The sequence below is a fragment of the Engystomops pustulosus genome, chromosome 2 (assembly GCF_040894005.1).
Source record: "Engystomops pustulosus chromosome 2, aEngPut4.maternal, whole genome shotgun sequence".
NCBI lineage: Eukaryota > Metazoa > Chordata > Amphibia > Anura > Leptodactylidae > Engystomops > Engystomops pustulosus.
This window is the reverse complement of record NC_092412.1, coordinates 233,815,037-233,839,909: the sequence shown is the minus strand read 5'-3', so window position 1 is coordinate 233,839,909 and position 24,873 is coordinate 233,815,037. Positions and strand designations below refer to the sequence as shown.

General features: G+C 44.8%; 1 protein-coding gene across 1 annotated transcript; it reads left to right on the top strand.

Moving 5' to 3' along the window:
- The first annotated feature begins 8,633 nt into the window (after positions 1-8,633).
- CHMP2B (charged multivesicular body protein 2B) lies at positions 8,634-23,266 on the top strand. The gene is made up of 6 exons (XM_072138533.1): positions 8,634-8,792; positions 17,621-17,712; positions 18,634-18,828; positions 19,753-19,855; positions 20,169-20,275; positions 21,424-23,266. Exons 1-6 carry the CDS (start codon positions 8,759-8,761, stop codon positions 21,535-21,537), a joined length of 645 nt encoding a protein of 214 aa, XP_071994634.1. The 5' UTR covers positions 8,634-8,758; the 3' UTR covers positions 21,538-23,266.
- The last annotated feature ends 1,607 nt before the right edge of the window (positions 23,267-24,873 follow it).

Genomic DNA, 24,873 nt, shown 5'->3' with positions numbered 1-24,873 from the left:
AAAAATAAAAATATATATCCCGTGTGGTGGAAGCCGTAACGAAAAAAAAAAACAAAAAACACCCAAATCTTCAAAAAATTTTCACAATTACCGTATATACTCGAGTATAAGCCGATCCGAGTATAAGCCGAGACCCCTAATTTTACCATCATAAACTGGGAAAACCTATTGACTCGAGTATAAGCCAAGGGTGGGACATGCATTGGTCAAAGACCCCCCCAGTATGTAGCCAGCCTGCCCCCAGTAGTATACAGCTTGCCCCCAGTAGTATACAGCCTGCCCCCAGTAGTATACAGCTAGTCCCCAGTAGTATACAGCTAGTCCCCAGTATTATACAGCCAGTCCCCAGTAGTATACAGCCAGTCTCCACTAGTATACAGCTTGCCCCCAGTAGTATACAGGACTACCCCCAGTAGTATACAGCCAGTCCCCAGTAGAATACAGCCAGTCCCCAGCAGTATACAGCCTGCCCCCAGTAGTATACAGCACTGCTCCCAGTAGTATACAGCCTGCCCCCAGTAGTATACAGCTTGCCCCCAGTAGTATACAGCACAGCCCCCAGTAGTATACAGCCTGCCCCCAGTAGTATACAGCCTGCCCCCAGTAGTATACAGCACTGCCCCCAGTAGTATACAGCCTGCCCCCAGTAGTATACAGCTTGCCCCCAGTAGTATACAGCACTGCCCCCAGTACTATACAGCCTGCCCCCAGTAGTATACAACACTGCCCCCAGTAGTATACAGCCTGCCCCCAGTAGTATACAGCACTGCCCCCAGTAGTATACAGCCAGTCCCCAGTAGTATACAGCCAGTCCCCAGTAGAATACAGCCAGTCCCCAGTAGTATACAGCACTGCCCCCAGTAGTATACAGCACTGCCCCCAGTAGTATACAGCCAGTCCCCAGTAGTATACAGCCTGCCCCCAGTAGTATACAGGACTACCCCCAGTAGTGTACAGCCTGCCCCCAGTAGTGTACAGCCTGCCCCCAGTAGTATACAGCTAGTCCCCAGTAGTAAACAGCCAGTCCCCAGCAGTATACAGCCAGTCCCCAGTAGTATACAGCACTGCCCCCAGTAGTATACAGGACTACCCCCAGTAGTATACAGCCAGTCCCCAGTAGTATACAGCCAGTCCCCAGTAGTATACAGCACTGCCCCCAGTAGTATATAGGACTACCCCCAGTAGTATACAGCACTGCCCCCAGTAGTATACAGCACTGCCCCCAGTAGTATACAGCCCTTCCTCTCCACAGAATTTTCACCTTTCTCTACATGTACATGTTACACAGCGGGTTAGGGGAGGTGCGCCTACAGAGTGTAACAGCCTATGAAACTACAGCACGGAGGGGTTCTGTTAATGTCCACAGAGCCCTTCTGACTCATTAGCATAATTTTTGAAGGAAAAAAGCCATGGATAACAAATATTAGATAACCACAGTCACAGTGCCTGGATCTAGGAGTAAGTGCCCCTGGTTTATCACGCTTGATGGGTAGGTTTCCATTAAAAATTTTTATAAAAAGTGATCATAAGATTTTGCATTCCCCCAAATGATATGAATGAGAACGTCAAAAAATGACACCAATATCTCCATAAAAAATGATGCACATTTACTGTTCTCTATTTTTTATCTTCCTCAATGCTTAATATAATTCATTATTTATACCTGTGTTTATTCTGCCACAATAAAGAATGTGAAAATAAATTACCCTATGGGCATGGAAAATTTTACAGCAATTTTTTTTAAAAGATTTTTTTAAGGTAATAAGGCAGTCGGTATTAACCCCCAGTTCTGATCGCTCACAGAAAAGTCTGTCAATTTGTCACAAAAAAAGTTCTGCATCTTAAAGGCTCCTGTGATCCAGATGTGATTAGATAACAGCATGTAATAGGACAGGGAGGAGATAAATCACAGCCTGTTAGTGTCATCAGAGGGGGATCTGTGCTCTCATACAGGGGGTCTTTCATCCTATCAATGTAGTGAGATGTGGAGCAGTTACACATCTAATTACCCCGGAGTCTGATCAGAATATTAGTCACTGCCACAGTCCTGATGAATATTGTATGTGATGTTCTAGATAGAGTTTATAGATTTGTTCAGGGGTAATATAAAGTTTCAGCACATTTTGCACTTTTATGTTAAAGGGGTTGACCAAACTTTACCAGGGTAAGTACAAGACTCTTATAGGGTCACCCATATAGTACTTACCCAGGTATAGCATCTACAAACCCACCATGATCTGCAGGTCATGTGACCACGGGCAGCAGGACTCAGGACAGTAATTCCTGCATGGCCTCCTCCATCCGCCTGAAGGCAGAACATGGGATATCCAAGGAAGTCCCAGTGGCTTTACACAAACTTTACCAGGGTACCACATGGTTGACACTGTTAGGGTCTTATACTTAACCTGGTAAAGTTTCTGTGAAGCCACCAGGATCTGTGGGTCATATGACCCTGGGCAGCAGGACTCGGGATAGTACAGCTTGCATGGCCTCCTCCATCTACCCTAAGGTTGCAGCAACATGGCACGTCATAAGAAGTCCCAGTGGCTTTACACAAACTTTACTAGGGTACTACATGGGTGACACTATTAGGGTCTTGTACTTCCCTGGTAAAGTTTCTGTAAAGTCACCAAGATCTGTGGATAATGTGGCCCTGGGGAGCAGGACTTGGGACTGTATTGCTTGCACGGCCTCCTCCATCCACCCAAAGATAGAAGCACATAGCACGTCATTAGAAGTCCCAATAGCTTTACACAAACTTTACCAGGGTAAGTACTACATGGGTGACCCTATTAGGGTAAAGTTTAGTAATATAGGCCAACCCCACTAAGAATGTGTAATACATTCAGTGTAGTTTTGTAATCAAGTCCAAGGATCACTACCAGCCCCATAGAGGTGAATGGGAGAATCACAGAAATGTATCACACAATTCTGCTGCTTAACTATCCAGCCAAAGGGTTAGGATACACAGGATAGACAATCTCTGATAACTAGTCTGCCGCATTGTAAATTATCATCATGGTGGATAATTTCATCAGAATCTGATCTATGTGCTGAGCAAAAAATATGTGGTGCAAAGGGGCTTGAGGATTTTTGAAGCAAAATATCAGACCATGTGGAATGTTTTGTACAGTAAGAAATACACTTACCTGTGTATCCCCAGCATAAAGTTGTTCCTGGGTCAGACTTTTAGCCACAAACATCACACGTCCCCCTTTTCACTTAAAATTTCCCATGAGTGTTAAGTCTCTGTGTACATTTTTATATTACTAGATTTTGCTGTATGAAAATAATCACAGCAGTGAAAGAGTGCACCGAGTTACATACATCCTCCGCCGTGGCATCCATAGTATAATGATAGGTGGTAGAGGTCAAATGGCAAAGGTCAGGTACCTGTCATATAGACTTTGGATGGTGCAGCAGTAAAGCTCATCCACAGGGAGGAAGAAGAATGTGACCCCAAGATCCTAGATTTATCCCCTCTTTGGTGTTGGGAGGACAGGGGGCAGCTTGCAGTAACATCTTGTCCAGCTTTTGAGAAGCTGGTACAGCAGAGCCACACAATCACTGCTGTGCATTATGGGAAACTGCTGTGCCCCCCTGTAAGGTTCTATTACCCTAAATGAGAGCAGGTCCCTGATACCCCATTAATTCTCTATGGCACTGAGTGCTATAATCAGTTACTGTATATACTCGAGTATAACCTGACCGGAATACAAGTCGAAGCACCTTATGTTATCACTACTGTCTAATGAAATGCCCAGTAGCCTCCCCCAGTAATATAATGCCCAGCAGCCTCCCCCGCTAATGAGATGCCCAGCAGCCTCCCCCGCTAATGAGATGCCCAGCAGCCTCCCCCGCTAATGAGATGCCCAGCAGCCTCCCCCGTTAATGAGATGCCCTGCAACCTCCACTGCTAATGAGATGCCCAGCAGCCTCCTCCGCTAATAAAATGCGCAGCAGCCTCCCCAGTAATGTAAAGTCCATCATCCTCCCCTAGTAATGAAATGCCCAGCAGCCTCCCCAGTAATGTAAAGTCCATCATCCTCCCCTAGTAATGAAATGCCCAGCAGCCTCCCCAGTAATGTAAAGTCCATCATCCTCCCCTAGTAATGAAATGCCCAGCAGCCTCCCTCAGTAATGTTAAGTCCAGCAGCCTCCCCCAGTAATAAAATACCCAGATTCTCTCACTAATGAAATGCACAGCAGCCCCCCCCCATTAATGAAATGCCCAGCAATCACCCCCGCTAATGAAATGCCTAGCAGCCTCCCCCAGTGATGAAATGTCCAGCAGTCTCTCCATATATAAGAAAAATAAACTCAGTAGTTACCACCAGTGTTCCCCACAGCTCCTCTGCTCTCATGGAGTCTTGTGTAACAGTGCGGTCAGAGACAGGTCCATGCTTTCTGCAGGAATACTGAAACACTTGAAGAAATGCAAGGGATTATTATTAAGGCAGTAAAGGCACATGGGCAATTTATATAAAAGAGTGGCCAAACCTCTGTGGAAATATTTAATTTAATTTAATTTTTAAAAAAAATTTTGGGTAGGAATTGGAAGAAGAAATTTGGGCCTGCAGTTTTGAAGTGCAGCAGAACAGCCGAGTCTTAAGCCGAACTTAGCGAGGTAACAGCTTGCACACTGCTGGAGCCAGAAGAGTTAAAAAGTGTCATCTTAATTACATTGTATAAGCTAAATTCTGCATAGAGTAAAACTGTAGAGGATAAATTCTTATAATGGGGGACATTTACACACCCGGCCGCTGGAGTTCACAGAAAGTGCATTGTCTGACAATAATGCAATTTTCCACGATTCACTAAGATCGTGCGCCTGATATCCTGCATGTGCCGCTTGACCGCTCAGGTCCGACAGAGCTCACCATCTTCTTCCTGGTGCATGTAAGTGCTTAGGCTCCCGACACAATTTGAAAGTTAAATCTCGTCCGACTGCACGACCCCTAATATGTGTCGCATGGAAGCCACAAAAAGATTGCACGTGCCAAAATCCCAGCGCAGACCCCTGTAAAATACCTGTCCAAGCCGTGTAATCCCCGAAAAAGGAGAACAGTCCAGCAAAAGTGAGCAGTACGACCCTTAGGAAATGAGCACCCATTCTGTTAGTGAGATTCAGATAATAATATAATAATAATCTTTATTTATATAACGCCATCAAATTCCATAGCGCTTTACAGATCATAGGGGACATATACAACTATATTACATTACAAAGAACAAACAGTGAGGGCCCTGCTCACAAGAGCTTACAGACTACGAGGATGAGGGAGTGACACAAGAGCTTACGGTCTATGAGGATGAGGGGGTGACATAAGAACTTGTAGTCTATGAGGATGAGGGGGTGACACAAGAGCTTACAGACTATGAGGATGAGGGGGTGACACAAGAGCTTACGGTCTATGAGGATGAGGGGGTGACATAAGAGCTTGTAGTCTATGAGGATGAGGGGGTGACACAAGAGCTTACAGACTACGAGGATGAGGGGGTGACACAAGAGCTTACAGATTATGAGGATGAGGGGTGACACAAGAGGTAAAAGAGATTGTATATTGGTCCAGCCATTGTTAATAAGGGAACAATATAAAATAATTTCAATATAAATAATAATAATTACAGCCATAAGCAGCCATCTTATTTACAGGGTCCTAGGTGAAAGTGACTGCAGAGAAGCCTGGAGCTTGGTAAATATCTGCTGTTTGCCGAATAAAAGACGGGAGATAGGACATAGGATGGATTAGTAAAGGGAGAGTTGACATTTCATGCAGTTAGCGAGTATGATAGGCTTGCCTAAAGAGATGGGTTTTAAGAGCACGTTTGAAGCTTTGGAGGGTGGGTATTAGTCTGAGAGTCCGGGGAAGGGCATTCCAGAGAATTGGTGCAACTCGGGAGAAGTCCTGGAGATGTGCATGGGAGGTTCAAATTAAGGTAGAGATTAATCTAATGTCACTGGCAGATTGAAGAGCACGGGAAGGGCGATAGACTGAGATGAGAGAAGAGAGATAGGGAGGTGCAGCATTATTCAGAGCTTTGTGGATGAGGGCTATTATTTTAAAGTGAATACGGAAGAGACTGGCAACCAGTGCAGTGATTGCCACAAAATGGAGGCATCCGTGTAGGGTTGGCCTGAAAGACGATCCTGGCAGCTGCATTAAGAATAGATTGTAGAGGAGAGAGTTTAGAGAGTGGAAGACCAATTAGTAGGGAGTTACAGTAAATACCAAAAAAAATAGACGAAAAAAGGGAAATCCATGCCAATAATAATCTTATAAAATAGAGAAACTTTATTGATAACAAATTAATTCTTTAAAATGTACTAAAAAGTTCCAGGAGAGACAATGCATGAACAACCCAGGTAAGGGTACACAGCTGTATATGGAGTAGTGCAAAGGGAGCGCACCTCCTAATGGCAGTAATGTGTACTGCACCACATAACAAAAACTCATGCCCAAACACAGAAGTTAAGCAAATGAATACTACAAATAAACATGCAGTTATCTGAAAAAAGTATCAGACCCAAACAAGGATGAAAATCTGTGAAAGGGAGATCCCGTGGACCACAGTACCTGGTGTTCAGCCCCCGACGTGCGTTTCAACCCGCTGGTCTTTCTCAAGGGGTAAGTGACCTCTGTTATTGTTAGTACTGTTAATCGGTGTTGTGTTGTTCTGTTATATTGAGAGTTACAGTAGTCTAGTCGAGAGTGAATAAGTGCAACAATTAGCATTTTAGAGGTTTCAAATGTCAGAAACAGTCGGATTCTGGAGATGTTTCTGAGATGCATCCGGCAAGAGCGAGCAAGAGATTGAATATATGGTGAAAAGGAGAGGTCAGAGTCCAGCACAACCCCAAAACAGCGGCCTGTGCCCCGGGGCTATAGTGATCCAACAGACCGAGATGGAGAGGTCGGGGTTAGGTTGGTTAGTAGATGGTGGAAACACAAGAAGTTCAGTCTTAGAAAGAATAAGTTTCAAGAAGAGAGAGGACATGATGTTAGAGACAGCAGAGAGACAAGTAAGTAAGCAGAGAGTAAGGCAGGGGTGATGTTACGTGCAGAAGTTTATAGCTGGGTGTCATCAGCATAAAGATGATACTGGAAACCAAATCTGATGATGGTTTGTCCAATGGGGGCAGTATAGAGGGAGAAGAGAAGAGGACCTAGGACTGATCCCTGAGGAACCCCGACACTGAGAGGAGAGGACCTAGGACTGAGCCCTGAGGAACCCCGACACTGAGAGGAGAGGACCTAGAACTGAGCCCTGAGGAACCCCGACACTGAGAGGATGATGAGAAGAGAAAGATCCAGAAAAGGAGACACTGAAAGTGCGGTCAGAGAGATAGGAAGAAAACCAAGAGAGTGCAGAGTCCTTTAGGCTCATGGAGCGAAGCATCCTGAGGAGGAGCTGGTGGTCCACAGTATCGAACGCTGCCGAGAGATCCAGGAGAATGAGGAGAGAATAGTCACCTTTGGATTTTGCAGTGAGGAGATCATTGGAGACTTTAGAAAGAGCAGTTTCAGTGGAATGCATGGTGCGGAAACCAGATTGTAGGGGGTCCAGGAGGGAGTTAGCTGAGAGATAGCGGGTTAGTCGAGAATAGACCCGGCGTTCCAGGAGTTTGGAGATGAAAGGGAGGTTAGAGACTGGTCTGTAGTTAGTAGCATTGGATGGGTCCGGGGAAGGTCTCTTTAGTAAAGGGGTAACAACCGCATGGTTAAAGGAAGAGGGGACAACACCAGAAGAGAGAGCGCGGTTGAGGATTTTAATGAGGTGAGAAGTGACTGCTGGGAGAGAGACTGTACGAGATGTGAGGGGATGCAGGTAGTGGGGCAAGAGATCCAGCACTCTGTGTGCACTGCAGAATTGTTTTCCCCCTTACACTACCCCCACACAGTAGTAAGCCCCCCCCCCTCTTATTGTACTCTTCAGGAGAACCCCCCTATTGTAACCCCCAGCAGCCCCCCTCTTATTGTACCCCCTAGCAGTCCCTTCTCTTACTGTACCCCCTAGCAGCCCCTTATCTTATTGTACCCCCAGCAGCCCTCCTCCTACTGTACCCCTAGCAGCTCCCCCTCTTATTGTACCGCTAGCAGCTCCCCCTCTTATTGCACCCCCAGCAGCTCCCCCTCTTATTGTACCCCCAGTAGCCCTCCTCCTACTGTACCCCTAGCAGCTCCCCCTCTTAATGCACCCCCAGCAGCTCCCTCTCTTATTGCACCCCCAGCAGCTCCCCCTCTTATTGCACCCCAGCAGCTCCCCCTCTTATTGCACCCCCAGCAGCTCCCCCTCTTATTGTACCCCAAAGCAGCTCCCTCTCTTATTGTACCCCCTTTTATTGCACCCCCAGCAGCTCCCTCTCTTATTGTACCCCCTGGCTTAGGTTTCGTATGGTTTTCACGTGCTAGTATTGTACAATAACAAGGTGTGTACGGTCACTGCTCACACCACCTGCCCTGTCACTTCCATGTACAGGCCCGGGCATGGACTCTACACTAAAACCAAGAGGACTATAAGTCCCAGCACACCCCGCCCTCTCCCTCACAGCAGTGACTGACACCTGAGTCACGTGACCAAAACTCTGCGGGCTCCCCGCGGCGACCATAACGTCACTACAGGGGGCGAGGTCACACGGTCACATGGTCCAGGTGAGGGCGTGGCGTCATTGGATCACGTGAGAGGAGGGGGGCGAAGCGGAGGAACCGGTTCCTGGTCGCACAGTGAATGAGGAAGTGAAGAGAAGAGAGCAGACATGGCCTCCCTGTTCAAGAAGAAGACGGTGGACGGTGAGTGCCCCCCACACACATCACCTGTCATCACCTTCTCATATCCCTTCTATAGGACTAATACCCAGGCCCTATGATAATTCTGCCTGTCCTCCTGTATCCTCACCAATACCCTGGCCCTATGACAGTGCTGCCTGTCCTCCTGTATCCTCTCCAATACCCAGGACCTATGATAATTCTGCCTGTCCTCCTGTATTCTCACCAATACCCCGGCCCTATGACAGTGCTGCCTGTCCTCCTCTATCCTCACCAATACCCCGGCCCTATGACAGTTCTGCCTGTCCTCCTGTATTCTCACCAATACCCCGGCCCTATGACAGTTCTGCCTGTCCTCCTGTATTCTCACCAATACCCCGGCCCTATGACAGTTCTGCCTGTCCTCCTCTATCCTCACCAATACCCCGGCCCTATGACAGTTCTGCCTGTCCTCCTCTATCCTCACCAATACCCTGGCCCTATGACAGTGCTGCCTGTCCTCCTGTATCCTCTCCAATACCCAGGACCTATGACAGTTCTGCCTGTCCTCCTGTATTCTCACCAATACCCCGGCCCTATGACAGTTCTGCCTGTCCTCCTCTATCCTCACCAATACCCTGGCCCTATGACAGTGCTGCCTGTCCTCCTGTATCCTCTCCAATACCCAGGACCTATGATAATTCTGCCTGTCCTCCTGTATTCTCACCAATACCCCGGCCCTATGACAGTGCTGCCTGTCCTCCTCTATCCTCACCAATACCCCGGCCCTATGACAGTTCTGCCTGTCCTCCTGTATTCTCACCAATACCCCGGCCCTATGACAGTTCTGCCTGTCCTCCTCTATCCTCACCAATACCCCGGCCCTATGACAGTTCTGCCTGTCCTCCTGTATCCTCTCCAATACCCCGGCCCTATGACAGTTCTGCCTGTCCTCCTCTATCCTCACCAATACTCCGGCCCTATGACAGTTCTGCTGTCCTCCTCTATCCTCACCAATACCCTGGCCCTATGACAGTTCTGCCTGTCCTCCTGTATCCTCTCCAATACCCCGACCCTATGACAGTTCTGCTGTCCTGGTACTGTCCCCCTATGTCAGATGCATTGCACTGTATGGCAGTTATACGTCTTGATCTGGGGGTCATATACCTGCGTCCCCTGTTCTCTATAGTGTACAGGTCCTATATAATTACACTCGGTGGTCTACACTGGCACCATAGCCCCTAGTACCTGTCTAATCACCCATAGCCCCCCTCACTAGCATGGAGGCCATATAAATGAGATATAAGTGGAAGATCCCTTTAAGCAGGCCTCTAGTTGCCCTTGTCGTGGTTATAGATCTGGGCTGTGCCCCATCATGTACTGGCACAGCAGTAGTGCCCGGTGCCATAGACTTATCATTGTGTCTGGCTCTGAGTCTGCCTCCCCCCTCTGCAGCGCGGCCATTACTGCAGCGTCTGTGTCCTCTGCCTGTGCTTATAGATTTAGGTGGGGGGTATATACTTTTTTTATGTGTAATAATATATCCTTCTGATCCCCGTCCTGTCACCATAGCAGTACAGATGTAGCAGAGCTGGATGTGTTACATGGCACTGGAGACGTAGAAGTGCTGGATGTGTTACATAGCAGTACAGACGTAGCAGAGCTGGATGTGTTACATAGCAGTACAGACGTAGCAGAGCTGGATGTGTTACATAGCAGTACAGACGTAGCAGAGCTGGATGTGTTACATAGCAGTACAGACGTAGCAGAGCTGGATGTGTTACATAGCAGTACAGACGTAGCAGAGCTGGATGTGTTACATAGCAGTACAGACGTAGCAGAGCTGGATGTGTTACATAGCAGTACAGACGTAGCAGAGCTGGATGTGTTACATAGCAGTACAGACGTAGCAGAGCTGGATGTGTTCCATGGCACTGCAGAAGCTGGAGCTCAGAGCAGTGACAATCTCGCCTCTGCTACATCTTCGTGGGGGAATTAATCTTCTCTGCACCCTGTGCATGCTGGAAGGTTTTTATTTTTGTTTTGGAAGTGTCAGATTTTGTTTCCATCTATAGATACTTCTATCCGGAAGTTTGTTTTAACTCTTATTGACCCACGTGATGCGGCGTATGACTCGGAACTGATGTCATTAACTCATCAGGTGACGGAAAGGGGCAGGACGAGAGGGTGACGCATGGGGTGACTCACTGGAGGGTTGGGTGCCGGGTGTTCCAGGAGTGAATGAATGACCAGGAGTGTTATCAGAGGGATATGTCATCTAGTCATATGTAGTGTCAGGGGGATGGTCTATGCTGGACTTTGCTATATGTGACCGGGTATACTCTGTAATAATACTCAGAATATTTTTTTTATAAAGCCCCATTATATTCTGCAGCTCTTTACATATCATTAGGGACATCTATAAATATAATATTACAGGAACAATAGGAGTGGGGGCCCTGCTCACAAGAACTTACAGTCTATGAGGAGGAGGGGGTGACACAAGAGCTTATAGTCTATGAGGATGAGAGGGTGACACAAGAGCTTACAGTCTATGAGGATGAGGGGGTGACACAAGAGCTTACAGTCTATGAGGATGAGGGGGTGACACAAGAGCTTACAGTCTATGAGGATGAGGGGGTGACACAAGAGCTTACAGTCTATGAGGATGAGGGGGTGACACAAGAGCTTACAGTCTATGAGGAGGAGGGGGTGACACAAGAGCTTACAGTCTATGAGGATGAGGGGGTGACACAAGAGCTTACAGTCTATGAGGATGAGGGGGTGACACAAGAGCTTACAGTCTATGAGGATGAGGGGGTGACACAAGAGCTTACAGTCTATGAGGATGAGGGGGTGACACAAGAGCTTACAGTCTATGAGGATGAGGGGGTGACACAAGAGCTTACAGTCTATGAGGATGAGGGGGTGACACAAGAGCTTACAGTCTATGAGGATGAGGGGGTGACACAAGAGCTTACAGTCTATGAGGATGAGGGGGTGACACAAGAGCTTACAGTCTATGAGGATGAGGGGGTGACACAAGAGCTTACAGTCTATGAGGATGAGGGGGTGACACAAGAGCTTACAGTCTATGAGGATGTGGGGGTGACACAAGAGCTTACAGTCTATGAGGATAAAGGGGTGACACAAGAGCATACAGTCTATGAGGATGAGGGGGTGACACAAGAGCTAACAGTCTATGAGGAGTATGCACAGCTGCTGACCATAGGAGTAAATGTATACACTTAATAGGTAACACTTAAGAACCCATAGAGATACAATGTAATCATAGTACAGATCCCACCACTATGAATATCCAGCTCATACACATCCACAGCAGCGGCGGAGCTGGACAGTATCTTTGTCCTCAGGACACTGGGAAATTAGGATTATCATCGTAGGATCCGTCCAGTCCTTTCTAGTAAACTCTGTGCTGGGGGAAAGTCCTAAGTGTCCAGAGAGACCACTATGAGCACCTCCTCCAGCACCCATAGCTTCTCTACCACTGTCCTGGGGTGAGGGGATGAGTTATGTAGGGACAAGGGTCCTACAGATACATCCAGATATTATGTATCCACATTACACTGAGATAGTGATACAAATATCTCCTGTATGCTCCATGCATCTGGTGTATATATATATTTATTTATTGCTTGACAAAGGAACCAAAATGTTGCCTTTTTGAAGTAAAGTACCTGCACATTTTTTATTGAGTTATTGGTGCTGGTGTTTTTTATTCTATTTATTGATGCATTGATAGAGTCTTTAGTTGCACCCTCTGTGGTTACTGGTGTCGCTGGATACTTTTTGACTTTTGCTAAAATGATGAGTTTTGGGGATGGATCATATCTCTCCTAGTGATCCCATACACAGTGACCAAACACAGGATCTTTGTTGGGATGATTAGGGGTTAAACGCAGCACCCGTGTGATATGGATATTACATGAGGGAATCAGAGGGGTTATTTTTTTATCATATTCGTATCAATGACATTTTTTATTCTGAATTATAATTGGGGAAAGAAAGTTGTCATTTTTGTTATTTTAACGTGCTGCAGAATTTGATGGCGCTATATAAATAAAGTTTATTGAATTATTATTATTTTCTCCATATTAAACCGAAAATTGGAAAGATGCAGGTCCGGTGATTTTAGTGTCATCTAAACCCAATCTATGGGGCATAAATGTAAAAAAAAGTCAGTTTAAAGTTATCGTCCCTTAGGCAGTCCCCGTGTTACATACAAGATAGGGTCTGTAGGTTTGTTTTTAAGTTGAATTTGTATGTAAGTGGAAACTGTATATTTTATCATTGTAACACCAGCCAAATTTTTCTGGCCTCTGTGACAATTGGATTTTAAAAATGTTGGGTTGTCATTAGAACCAGGATTAACAATAAAGCTTCACTACACCTGTGATAACTGTTATAGGTGTTTATAGTAGCCTTAAGGTGAAGACACACGTGGCGTTTTTAGGCCGTTTTGGGCTGCTTTTAGTTTTCAGATTGTAAAAAACACATGCGTTTTTGTCCGTTTTTAATTGCGCAATTTTGGAAAAACTGCGTTTTTAACAATCTGAAAACGCACTAACTAAAAATGGCCCAAAAACGGCCTAAAAACGTCTTCACCCTTAGGATAAAGTACGGTAACTTACCAACATCCAGAGGTCCGTTTGTAACTAGGGGTCGTCTGGAAGTCGGGTGTTAAGTCGGGGACCACCTGTAGTTTAAAAACAAGCAATGTGTCTGTAGTCGTCCAGGCATCAATGTCCTTGAATTTATAGGTGAAGGTTTTTTTTTTTCCCACCGGATCCAGAAAACTGATTTTGATACTGTTTTAACTTCAGTTTTATAAACCAAAATAAAGAATCTAAAAAGAACTTTAGAAAGAATAGAAATTAGGACAAATTCTTCTCCATCCTGCAGAATCCGTTCATGGGTTTTGACTTGCACAAGTACATAAAACTCTGCTTCAGAACCTCTTTGTGTGTCTCCCATCTATGGTGGAGCGCGGGGTCAGGATCACACGCAGAACGTTTTCAGAATGGCGCAGCAGGTACAGAAACAATCTGCTGTGTGCCACGTGATCTAGTGTCCGATATTTAAGTTACTGGGACGGGTGTAATACAGGGCACGTCAGGTGTGTGCCTCCTGGGCACTCTGGTCAGCACTGGGGATCCAGTCCCCCCAGTGTTTACTTACCCTAAAGAGCCCCAAAAAGAGTCTCCAGATAATGGAGAAACATCTCCTGCAGGGATTGGGCTGTGTTTTAACTTTTGGCATCAACCTGGGGATGTTCTCTGTAAACTTAAATCATGTGGAACATATAGATTTTGGGGGTACCCATGGTCCAAGCCAGCATGGATGGGAATAAATGCAGTCTTTTGTTCTCTGTTATCAGCTGTGCATACACAGTGTGTAATGTGATCCCCAGCATCTGCTTATGTTTTATCCCACCGCTCCCTCTAGTGACCAGTCTCGATACTGCAGTCACATAGACTGTATATAGATAGATGTATATATTTGTGTACTATAGCACATTAGGATGTATAAATCCGCACACGCGCCCCGTTTATACCGACTGCATCGACTTTACCTCCAGCAGTGATTGTATTAACCCTGAGAAGCCTGTCTTTACGGTCTGTCCTGTGTTTCTAGTGACAGATTGTATTAGTGTAGGGTATCGTGCCCAGTCCAGCGGCTCCGTGTTATATGACATTTTATTACTAGTGCCAGGGTCAGAGACCCATAGAGGAAGCCATTGCTTTTGTAATGTGAAGTCTCGTCCGTACACAGACGGAGGGATTGTAGAATGACACAATATAGTTACGTAAATCATAGTCCTATCACTTGCCCAATGCAACGCCCCTGGCACATATATCCCATGATGGCGTCACTATAGAAGTAGACGTATGACGGCGTTTAGCTCCGTGTTACTCCCCCCTTCTCTTACTTCGCTGTGTTTCGGGAACCAATCGGGATCGTCTGGCAGTGCGACGTATAAGCTCTGCCCTCTGTAAGTGGGCACGGCACTGCCACATAGTCCGCATTTACATCTTACCATCTGAGCATAGAACTACCACCGACTACCACGGAGCAAACGCCCCGAGACCTTCCCCAATCGTAGAGGATAACCTACCGACATTGGGCAAGCTGGGACGGACCGAGCAAAGGGCCAGGAGACTACGACTACATTCACTTCTTCTACTGACCTGGCTTCATGGACCAGGCAGATCTACCAGCAATGACTCTTTATGGATATATGCAATGTGATGGATAGGAGTGTGAGTGATGCATAGCCCTGCAGGGGGCGTACTCTATTTATGGCTATAGGACTACTGGATTTTCACTATGACTTCTGTATTTTTTGAACATTTTTTTCATGGGATTTAAATTGATTTTGCAGTTTCCTCTGAGAAGGATTTCCTTTAGCCTATACATGGGAATCTCTTGGTATATATTGCCCAAAAGTTCCCAATGTAAGCCAAAATTTATATATACAGCGGTCCCCGATTACTTGTTATGTTGAATTGGTATGTTACATGTATATTTTGTCATTGTGACTCCAGACAAATCATTTTTGTTCCCAGTGACAACTGGATTTTTACATTTTTGGATTGACATGGGACCAAGGATTATCCATAAATCTTCATTACAGACACCTTACAGCTGATCATTACAGCCTGGGACTATAGTAACATCCAGAGAGGTCACAGGGGGCAGAGGGGTCACTCTATAACTAGGGGTCGTCTGTAAGTCGGGTGTCCTTAAAGGGCTATTCCCATTTCTGCAAATTAATGTTAATGTTTTTATGATAAAAAGTTCTACAATTTTCTAATCTACTTTCTGTATCAATTCCTCACAGTTTTCTAGATCTCTGTTTGCTGTCATTCTATAGAAAGCTTCTATGTTCACTAGCAATGGATAGAAATCTGACCATGGTCACACAGGTGCACGGCTCGTTACATCACACGGCTCTGATTACTCTCTGATACTAACGAGCCGTGCACCTGTGTGACCGCGGTCAGCTTTCTATCCACTGGCAGTAAACAAGCTTTCTGTAAAATCAGAGCAAGCAGAGATCTAGAAAACTGTGAGGAATTGCTAAACTGGACAATTTTATAAGATAGAAACATTAGCATTAATTTGCTGAACTTGGAACGCCCCTTTAAGTTGGGGGCTGTCTGTATTTTTAAAATTTAGTTAAAGACAAAGTTACAAAAGTCACATTAGTATTTCTCTATAAACAAGGGGGTCCTTTGTTTCCTTGGTTTATGTGGCACGTAGACCCTGCAAAACACAATGTGAAGCCCCTTTATTATAAATGTCATAGTCAAGTGTTTATTTGGGTGTAGAAATTGTACCGTATTTTTTAAAATTAGGATTGTACAGGAAAGCTTATTGCAGTTACAAAACCTGTTGTGAATGGTGTGAAAACTTAATGTGAAATCCAGGCAGTCCCCGGCTTAAGTACAAGATAGGTTCTATAGGTTTGTTCTTAAGTCGAATTTGTATGTAAGTCGGAACTGTATATTTTATAATTGTAACGCCAGACAGAATATATTTTGGTCTCTGTGACAATTGGATTTAAAAATGTTGGGTTGTCATAAGAACCAGGATTAACAATAAAGCTTCATTACAGACACCTGTGATAATTGTTATAGCTGATTATTGTAGCCTAGGACTAAAGTACAGGCGGTCCCCTACTTAAGGACACCCGACTTACAGACGACACCTAGTTACATACGGACCCCTCTGCCCACTGTGACCTCTGGTGAAGCTCTCTGGATGCTTTACTATAGTCCCAGACTGCAGTGATCAGCTGTAAGGTGTCTGTAATGAAGCTTTATTGATTATCCTTGGTCCCATTACAGCAAAACAATTTTGAAACTCCAATTGTCACTGGGACAAAAAGAAATTTTGTCTGAAACTACAATTATAAAATATACAGTTCCGACTTGCATACAAATTCAACTTAAGAACAAACCTCCGGACCCTATCTTGTAAATAACCCAGGGGACTGTCTGTGTATATGTGTAAAGGAGATGAAGGGGTGCAGGGGTTTTAATTTGTTCCATTAAAGAAGACAAGAGGGATTCCGGAACAGTTGGAATATTTCTCTATCCGGCACTAAGCCTAAAAGATTAGTGATGTCAGTTTCAGTACCAGATAAGCTTTTTAGACTCTACTGTCAAATGGGCTTTCCTGTAGTATCTGCTGTAGCCCAGGACCACCCACCTGAACCTGATTAACATATTTGGTGCCAAAACTAAAAGGCCAATTTTTTAGGAACGGAGCGAGAAAAATTCCAACTGAGTTGTGATGTGTGAAGCGGCACAGATACAGGATGAAGAGAGTGGGCATAGGAGTTAATGAGTAGAGGTCCCTTTTAAGGGGGGCTACAATCGTGTATAGTTAGAGCATTCTGGGTGTTTTTGGGCGACAGGTTGGAGACTATGAACACAGTACAGATTAGTAATGAACATTCCCTTTATGTCTGTCATTATATCTCTATCCCTTTAAGGCTATAAACGCCCTCATTAGATGTAATACGCCCCCTGGGCACCGCTTATCTCTTTTGTGTATAGTCAGAAGGTAAAAAGCTTCTCTTTAAGTGGTTGAGAGTTGAGATTGAACATCCCTAAATCTTCCCCCTATTAAATATTCATAAGTACAAGTCGCCCCGTAGCATCTGCAGATTATTACGGCTCTCACCAGCGATCGCCCGCCTGACCCCGCCGCGTCTAATACGCACATTAATAATCTGCCATTGTCTGCTGCGATCGTAGTGAGAGAATTAGAGGATCCGGCAGGAAGGAGTCAGACATTTATACTGCGCTTTTATTTATTCCCAATGTCTCCTCTCTCTCTCACAGACATAATAAAGGAGCAGAATAAGGAGCTAAGAGGCACTCAGAGGGCGATAACCAGAGACCGCGCCGCCCTGGAGAAGCAGGAGAAACAGCTGGTGAGTGCAATGAAGACTGGCAGAGCCTTATGTCTGCCGGACAGGGAACCTGTCTGGGTGATATGGGACACTAATCCACTAGTCCTTAGTGCCCCAAATGGCCTTATAATACTTATTGTGTAACACTAATAACCTCGGTCCTGCTCAATTATGCAATGAAGCCACTTTAATACATGGCACAGGTAGAGTAGCTCTGGCACATGCACAATAAAACTGTGATGGACTACATCGGCTTCATTGAAACATCACACAGGCATCTGAATTATCTCCAGGTAAGTATAAACTTTATATATTTTATTTTATATATTTTTTTTTTTAACAGCCGTCACAAAGATGTTACAAGGCAGTTTGGGACTTCTAGTTGGTGTCCTAAATCGTCCTGACAAGTCCTCATTGATACCCAGTAGTGGCATCCTATGGCAGCTATCATAACTTATTTTGCTGCAAGATTTAGAGATTAGGACATTCGGCTTTACATACTACACATATTCTGTATAATGGGCTCTCCCCATTATCCCATTAGCCTAGTCCTGGCAGGGCGATTGCTTATGGACAGATCGAGATCACATGACCCTCCATCTGCAGCCATTTTATGGACAGGAATCTCAGGCTGATGAGGTAAAAGACAGGAGGCTTCACTTTACATATCAAGAAAGCGGAACAGAACTATTACTAGATGTATATTGGTAAATTGATGCATCTAGATACACTGTGTGTTTCTAATATGTAACATAAGGCACTTCCCTTCTCAATAGACAACTCCCTTTTGTGTTGGCCCCACCCACATGGCTATAAAGAAGTATCTAAAAGATAAATCAAGGTGGAACAAGGCATTGCTATCTGATGTTAGTTTTGATCTCCAGGGTCTTATCTTTATTAAATTATCCCAACTACGCTTTCCCTTTCTCCCCTCCTCCTCAGGAAATGGAAATAAAGAAGATGGCCAAGGCAGGTAACAAGGACGCCTGCAGGGTTCTAGCAAAGCAACTGGTCCAACTCCGTAAGCAGAAAACAAGAACTTATGCCGTCAGCTCCAAGGTCACCTCAATGTCAACGCAGACCAAAGTCATGAGCTCCCAGATGAAGATGGCGGGTGCAATGTCCACCACTGCAAAGGTGAGCGCCCCCTTCACGTGTGCCTATGTGTTTCTTCTAGGACACACCTCTTTGGCATTTAAGCTCTGCAGGACGCACAGATCTTACGGAGCAGACACAGGGTTAAAGCAGACTACAGGTTTATAATGATTATTACAGAATTGTAGTTGCTGACAGAATCCTGCCCATATTTCTTTCCATATGTTTAATTTTTCAATTCTGAAGTCATTGTCAAGAGGTCAGATATAAACCTCTTCCTGTCTAAGCTCTAAAGCTGAATCCGTGACATCCTGACCATAACTTCCGTAATACCTTGTGTTCTCCCATAAAGAAACTTAGCAGCAAATCCAACTAGAAACCAAGAAGTAAATCATCAATATGTATGGAACATGGAATAAATAGTAGAAACCAGCAGTGAAATGATTACAGTAAGTGTAGTTTGTGATAGCTTCCCTGTTGTGAGAGCAGAGGCTGGGAGAAGGATATACTTCTCATGACACAGCTTGAGTGACAGAAAAAAGTTCTGCAGAATCACAAACTGAGATGGAGGAACTGATGGGGGGGGGGGGAGCCCCTCTCTATTTTCAAGAGACTTCTGCATCCACAGATCTGCATAGACACAAATCTCTCCTGCTAGCTACACATAGCAGAATAACATGATTCCCCCTCCCCTCCAGAGTGAGCAGGGAGCAGCAGTCCCTCCCCTTCAGCAGTTAGAATCCGTAGAATTTATTTTGTAAAAATAGTAGGGTTTCGCAGAGATATGCACAGCCAGGGGAGAAAGCTACTACAGGAACTGGCTGAACCGAGGAGGATAGCAAAGAAACTGCAGGACGCAGGTAATGAAAGCAATAGACAAAGTTGTCCTACATCCCGGGAGCTATTGATTTGTGAGAATATATATTATTATCTGCGTTTTATGCTTTAATTTTTCTCTTCTTCTAGACGATGCAAGCCGTGAACAAGAAAATGGATCCTCAGAAAACTCTGCAAACAATGCAAAACTTCCAGAAGGAAAACTTGAAGATGGAGATGACTGAGGAAATGAGTAAGTCTCCAGGATTCTTTTCTTCTACCGGAATTATTATTGAGCAATATTCCTGCTCTGGTATAGCATGTACCATAAATCCCAGCATGTATGGGGTTAAACAGCGATCACTGACGCACCGGGATATTTACCGCCTGTGCAACTCCCGGACACTGGACATGCTGTTACCTGTAGTTCAGCGCCATTGTTGTGAGACCCCATACATGCAGGGATGTCCTTGGTGATTATTATTGAATGTTAATGGGAACAAATATGGGGCAGGGGGCGCTGTTGAGTTTTGAAGTGATTTGACATTTGCCCCTGTCCCCTGCAGTAAATGACACCCTGGATGACATCTTTGATGCCTCTGAAGATGAAGAGGAAAGCCAAGACATTGTGAACCAGGTGTTGGATGAGATTGGGATTGAAATCTCAGGGAAGGTATGTATCAAGCACAATAATTTCGGAATTGTTAATAACTTTTAGAATTTTTCTTTTTTCTTATGCAAAGTGGGGGGGGGGGTATTGGGTGGATGTGAAAAGAATCTGCTCACTGTGTTTTACTTTCATTAGTAAAACCAATGGGGATTATTTGGGGAAATTTTTGAACTACACTTGGGGGCAGAAACAGACTAGATGTGTATGTACCCTGCTCCAATGCCGGTTCTTCATAGTATCATAGTTTATATGGTTGAAAAAAGACACTTGTTCATAACCATCAATGTTATTTAGATGTAAAAAGGCATCTAGACCCTTCTTGAAGCTCTCTGCTGTCCCTGCTGTGACCAGCGCCTGAGGCAGGCTATTCCACAGAGTGACAGTTCTCATAGTAAAAAAAAGCCCTGTCGCCTCTGGTGACCTTGTTTTCTCCAGATGGAGACAGTGCACCCTCGTCTTTTGATTTGCTTGTACTTTGGCACCTGCACCAATCGGGTCACAGGTCACTTTGGAAAATCGGGGGTTTCCTCAGATGTTGGTACATCACTTCCTCTAAAGTCACAAGTGATGTCCCATGGTCTGAGGAATAATGTCTGGCTGGGCACAGGAGCTGAAGCATGGCCCAGGGTAAATACAGAACCCCAGTAGGAGGTGGATTGTTCCACCTTTACTTGTGAATTAAGCAGCCAGTCCAATTCTCAAAGTTAAAGAAAATCTACCCTCAAAATCCATCATGATAAACCAGGGACACTTACTCATAGATCCAGACACTGTGACTGTACTAATCTTCTTACATCTGTTATTCATGGCCCCCTTCTCTTTCAAAGTGTGTTTAGGAGCCAGAAGTGCTCTGGGGGTTGTTACTAGAGCCCCTTTGTGCTGTAGCTTCACAGGCTGTTACATTGTGCTGGAGCACTCCCCCACCCCCTTGCATTGTGTGCTTTGCCTGAGATTACATCAGGCAGAGGATGACCCTTCTGGCTCCTCATTGGCATAATTTTAAAAGTTGATTCTAGAAGGAAGGAGGCCAAGGATAACATATATAAGAAGATTACCATAGGCACAGTTGTGGGATTATCGTGGATTTTGGTGGTAGATTTCCTTTTGTGTAATTATCTGTTCTCCCTTTCACAATCTTCTTCTCGTTGTAGATGGCAAAAGCTCCATCAGCGGCTAAAGGACTCCCCTCCGCATCCTCTACCAAAGCCAACACCATCTCAGATGAAGAGATTGAGCGCCAGCTGAAGGCCCTGGGAGTAGACTAAGGACCTCACCATGGGAAGCTTCCTGCTATGTGTGGACTTGTATTTTGGCTACTAGCGGAACAGTGTGAACAGGAGTTTATTTTTGAGGACTGAGAGAAGAAAATGTCTTTTGTTTGCGGTCGGACACTACATTGTATAATACTAGTAACTGTATATAGGCAACAACCCATTAACTCTGTACAAACTTCTCATTGTGTCCTGAGATGCCGACGTCTAGGTTCTGCCTCATTGTAAAATTTTGTAAAAATTCTCTGGATATATGCATCTCCATTGTAAGTTATTCATCGAATGAACTGAAGCCTGGTAAAGGGAACCGGTCACAATGTTTTTGTCTTTCCTAGTAATTAAATGCACCATTAAAATGCGCACCATTTCCAGTCCAGTGTGGTATATTGTGCCTGGCTTTAGTGCCGTACTGGGCCTACACCTGTATAAGGACATACACTGGATACCACACTGGACTGTAATTCCTGGAGGTGGAAGGCCCTGCTCACTGTGGGGGCTGGGGAAGTTCATGTGATGCTGCTCTGTGTAGCTAGCAGGAGAGCTTTGTGTCTGTGCAGATCTGTGATTGTAGAAATCTCCTTCTTGACAGATGACTCTTCAGTGATAATTTACATTTCACACAAGTCTGGTTTGACTTCATTAGACTATTACATCAAGTTGTGGTGGAGATCTAGGGGCAAAAACAAAGCTGGAAGGTTCTCTTTCACCATTGGTTTCGGCCATGTGCCTGGTAACATGCATGCCTAGTATTCAATTCTTCAGTCAGGACTTTCTATTGATCAGGAAGACTGTATTCATGTCACATCATCTGTTCTCTTTCCCCATCACACAGGGTGTGTGAGCGGCTGTACAGCTCCATCATCCCTCCGCACTATAGAATATAATGGAGGAGTAATGGTGGAGAGTCAGCCTGATTGGGTCATTACTTCCCGGATGAATAAAATCTTATACAGGCAGTCCCGGACTTAAAGGGAACCTACCTGGGCGACACTAAACCTGAATCACCCTTTATGAGTTACAAGGTGGGGGCAGTAAAAAAAATAAAATAAAACAATACTTACTTGTTTCGGAGCTCTTGGCGCCTGCCTATTGCAGCAGTGAAGCCGAAGTTGTACTCTCCGGCTTCACTGCGTGTGGTCCGTGGGTAAAGTGCATGCGCAATGAAGCCTGCTTCGTCTCCCGCTATCATCCCGCATTACGAGAGGTGACGTGTCGGCGAGAATTTACATAACCCTGCATGTAAATTATTTTATTTTTCCTTACTGATCGTATTTTCTTTTCTGTGGGGACTTGGGTCCTCCTCCATATTGCAAGTTTTGGCCTGAGATTTCTGAACCTTCTTTTGTTTCTATACATTGTCTGTATGTCTATAAGGGCTTGTTACATGTCATGTTCTCCCCTGTGATCCCTCGCATGGCAGAGCTGTGCCCGTATATAGCCCCGGATTACTAAGAGTAGATATGGATGAATGTGTGAATGTGAATGTGAATCAGAGACATAGGAGGAACCATATATACACATCTATACCTCCACATGAGCTGTAATATAGTGGTGTGAACAAGCCCTTATTCTCCTGTACACATGTATTCACTATGTTCTGCCTTTTTTATTTCTCTTCTGCTTTTACATTTTGGGAAGTTGGACTTTAAGGTTTTATTGTATTTGTGTTTTTTCCAACCCTGATTTTGTGCCTTTGTACATTAAAGCCTTTTCATAACCATCATCTCCTCTCAGTGCAGTGACTATGAGATGAGCTGTGTCTGGTCCTGTGTAAGGTCCTGGGACCCAATTCCTTTTTGTAAAGTTACCGGCCATCAAATGCAGGCTCCACTATAATGTATTTCTCAGGAAGGCTTGGACTAAGGCTTGAGGAAGTGCCCAGTTTCAGACAAGGCAGAAGTCTACGTATCACTAACACATCACAACACGTTCAAAGGATTGTATATAGTGGCAGCCAATGGCAGATGCCCATAAGGGGGGTATGAGTGGGGGTATGTTCCTGAGGACCCATGGCCGCCCATACACTCATTTATCATAAGTCTGGCCTTGTCTCTGTTACTTTTTGTTTTTGGCTATTCTGCTGGTCGCAACTTTCACATCTGGATTCAAGTGATAACTCTGAGAACAGTGCAGAAAATTAGACAATGACAATCTCTTGTCATAGGCGCAAAAACAGTCCAAAATGAGTACATTGAGGAGATGAGTACAATGAGTGCCATGTAAAGTTGCGTCCTTATTTATACCTGAGGAACACTGGGTAGTCGGACACAATGGAAACGAGTGTATCCCGAGGTGGGCATGACACTAAGGAGTGTCATGTCAAAGGGGAGGTAACATCCCAAATCACATGATTCAGGTAAACCATAAAAAATGTTTAGGAATAAGATAATCGGCAGCAGATCTATAAAAAATACCCAGTATAAACCTTCATCAGCGAGGCATTTCAACCCCAATCTGTGGGATCATGCATAGGTCTAAGATAAGATAAGTACTATCACCTAGCACAGACTCTAGCTCTCTTTGGTAAAGGTCTCTGTCCAAAATGACTACCCATCCCCCCTTATCCAAGGTCGTTCTAAACATTAGAAAGTCCAGCAGCACCAAAGCAATAGCAAAAACCTTTGTGGGTACAAACCCCAACACTGGTCTTGACACACCAGGCAAATGTACTCCAAAAAAATGAGACTGTACTCCAAATTCAATGTGAAAAAAAGGGATGGGTGCTTTATTTACCCAAGTGCAACGTTTCAGACCCTGTTCAGGATCCTTTTTCAAGGCTTGAAAAAAGGATCCTGATCAGGGTCTGAAACGTTGCACTTGGGTAAATAAAGCACCCATCCCTTTTTTTCACATTGAATTTGGAGTACAGTCTCATTTTTTTGGAGTATCTATCTATAACTTCAGCACAGCACATGAGGGCACAGCTTGAAGACTTGGAGAGTCTCTCCTGCCATTTCCTGCTGTGGCGTGTGAGGTGACTGGGGACGATTGTGAACTCTCTGCATCTTGTGTCTGTGTGGATTATTTGCTTCTATACATGTGAAGGGAAAGCTGAGGGAGAGATAAGTTTAGGTTTTTTGTTACTACATTCGTGAGGGCTCCTAGTAGCACATTACTGAGCAGTGGCGTAACTAGAGTCCACTGGGCCCCGGGACAAAATTTGGAACGCGGCCCCTCTCCTATTATATCCGATATAAAAACAATTATTCCCAGTGATAAAACCTGTAGCAGAAAATAGCGCCGAAATTAATTGCACTTTTTTTGCCATTTTGCAATTGAAATTTAAAAACCGAGCCGGCAAATTCACCACATTTAGTATCTTTTTGCCAC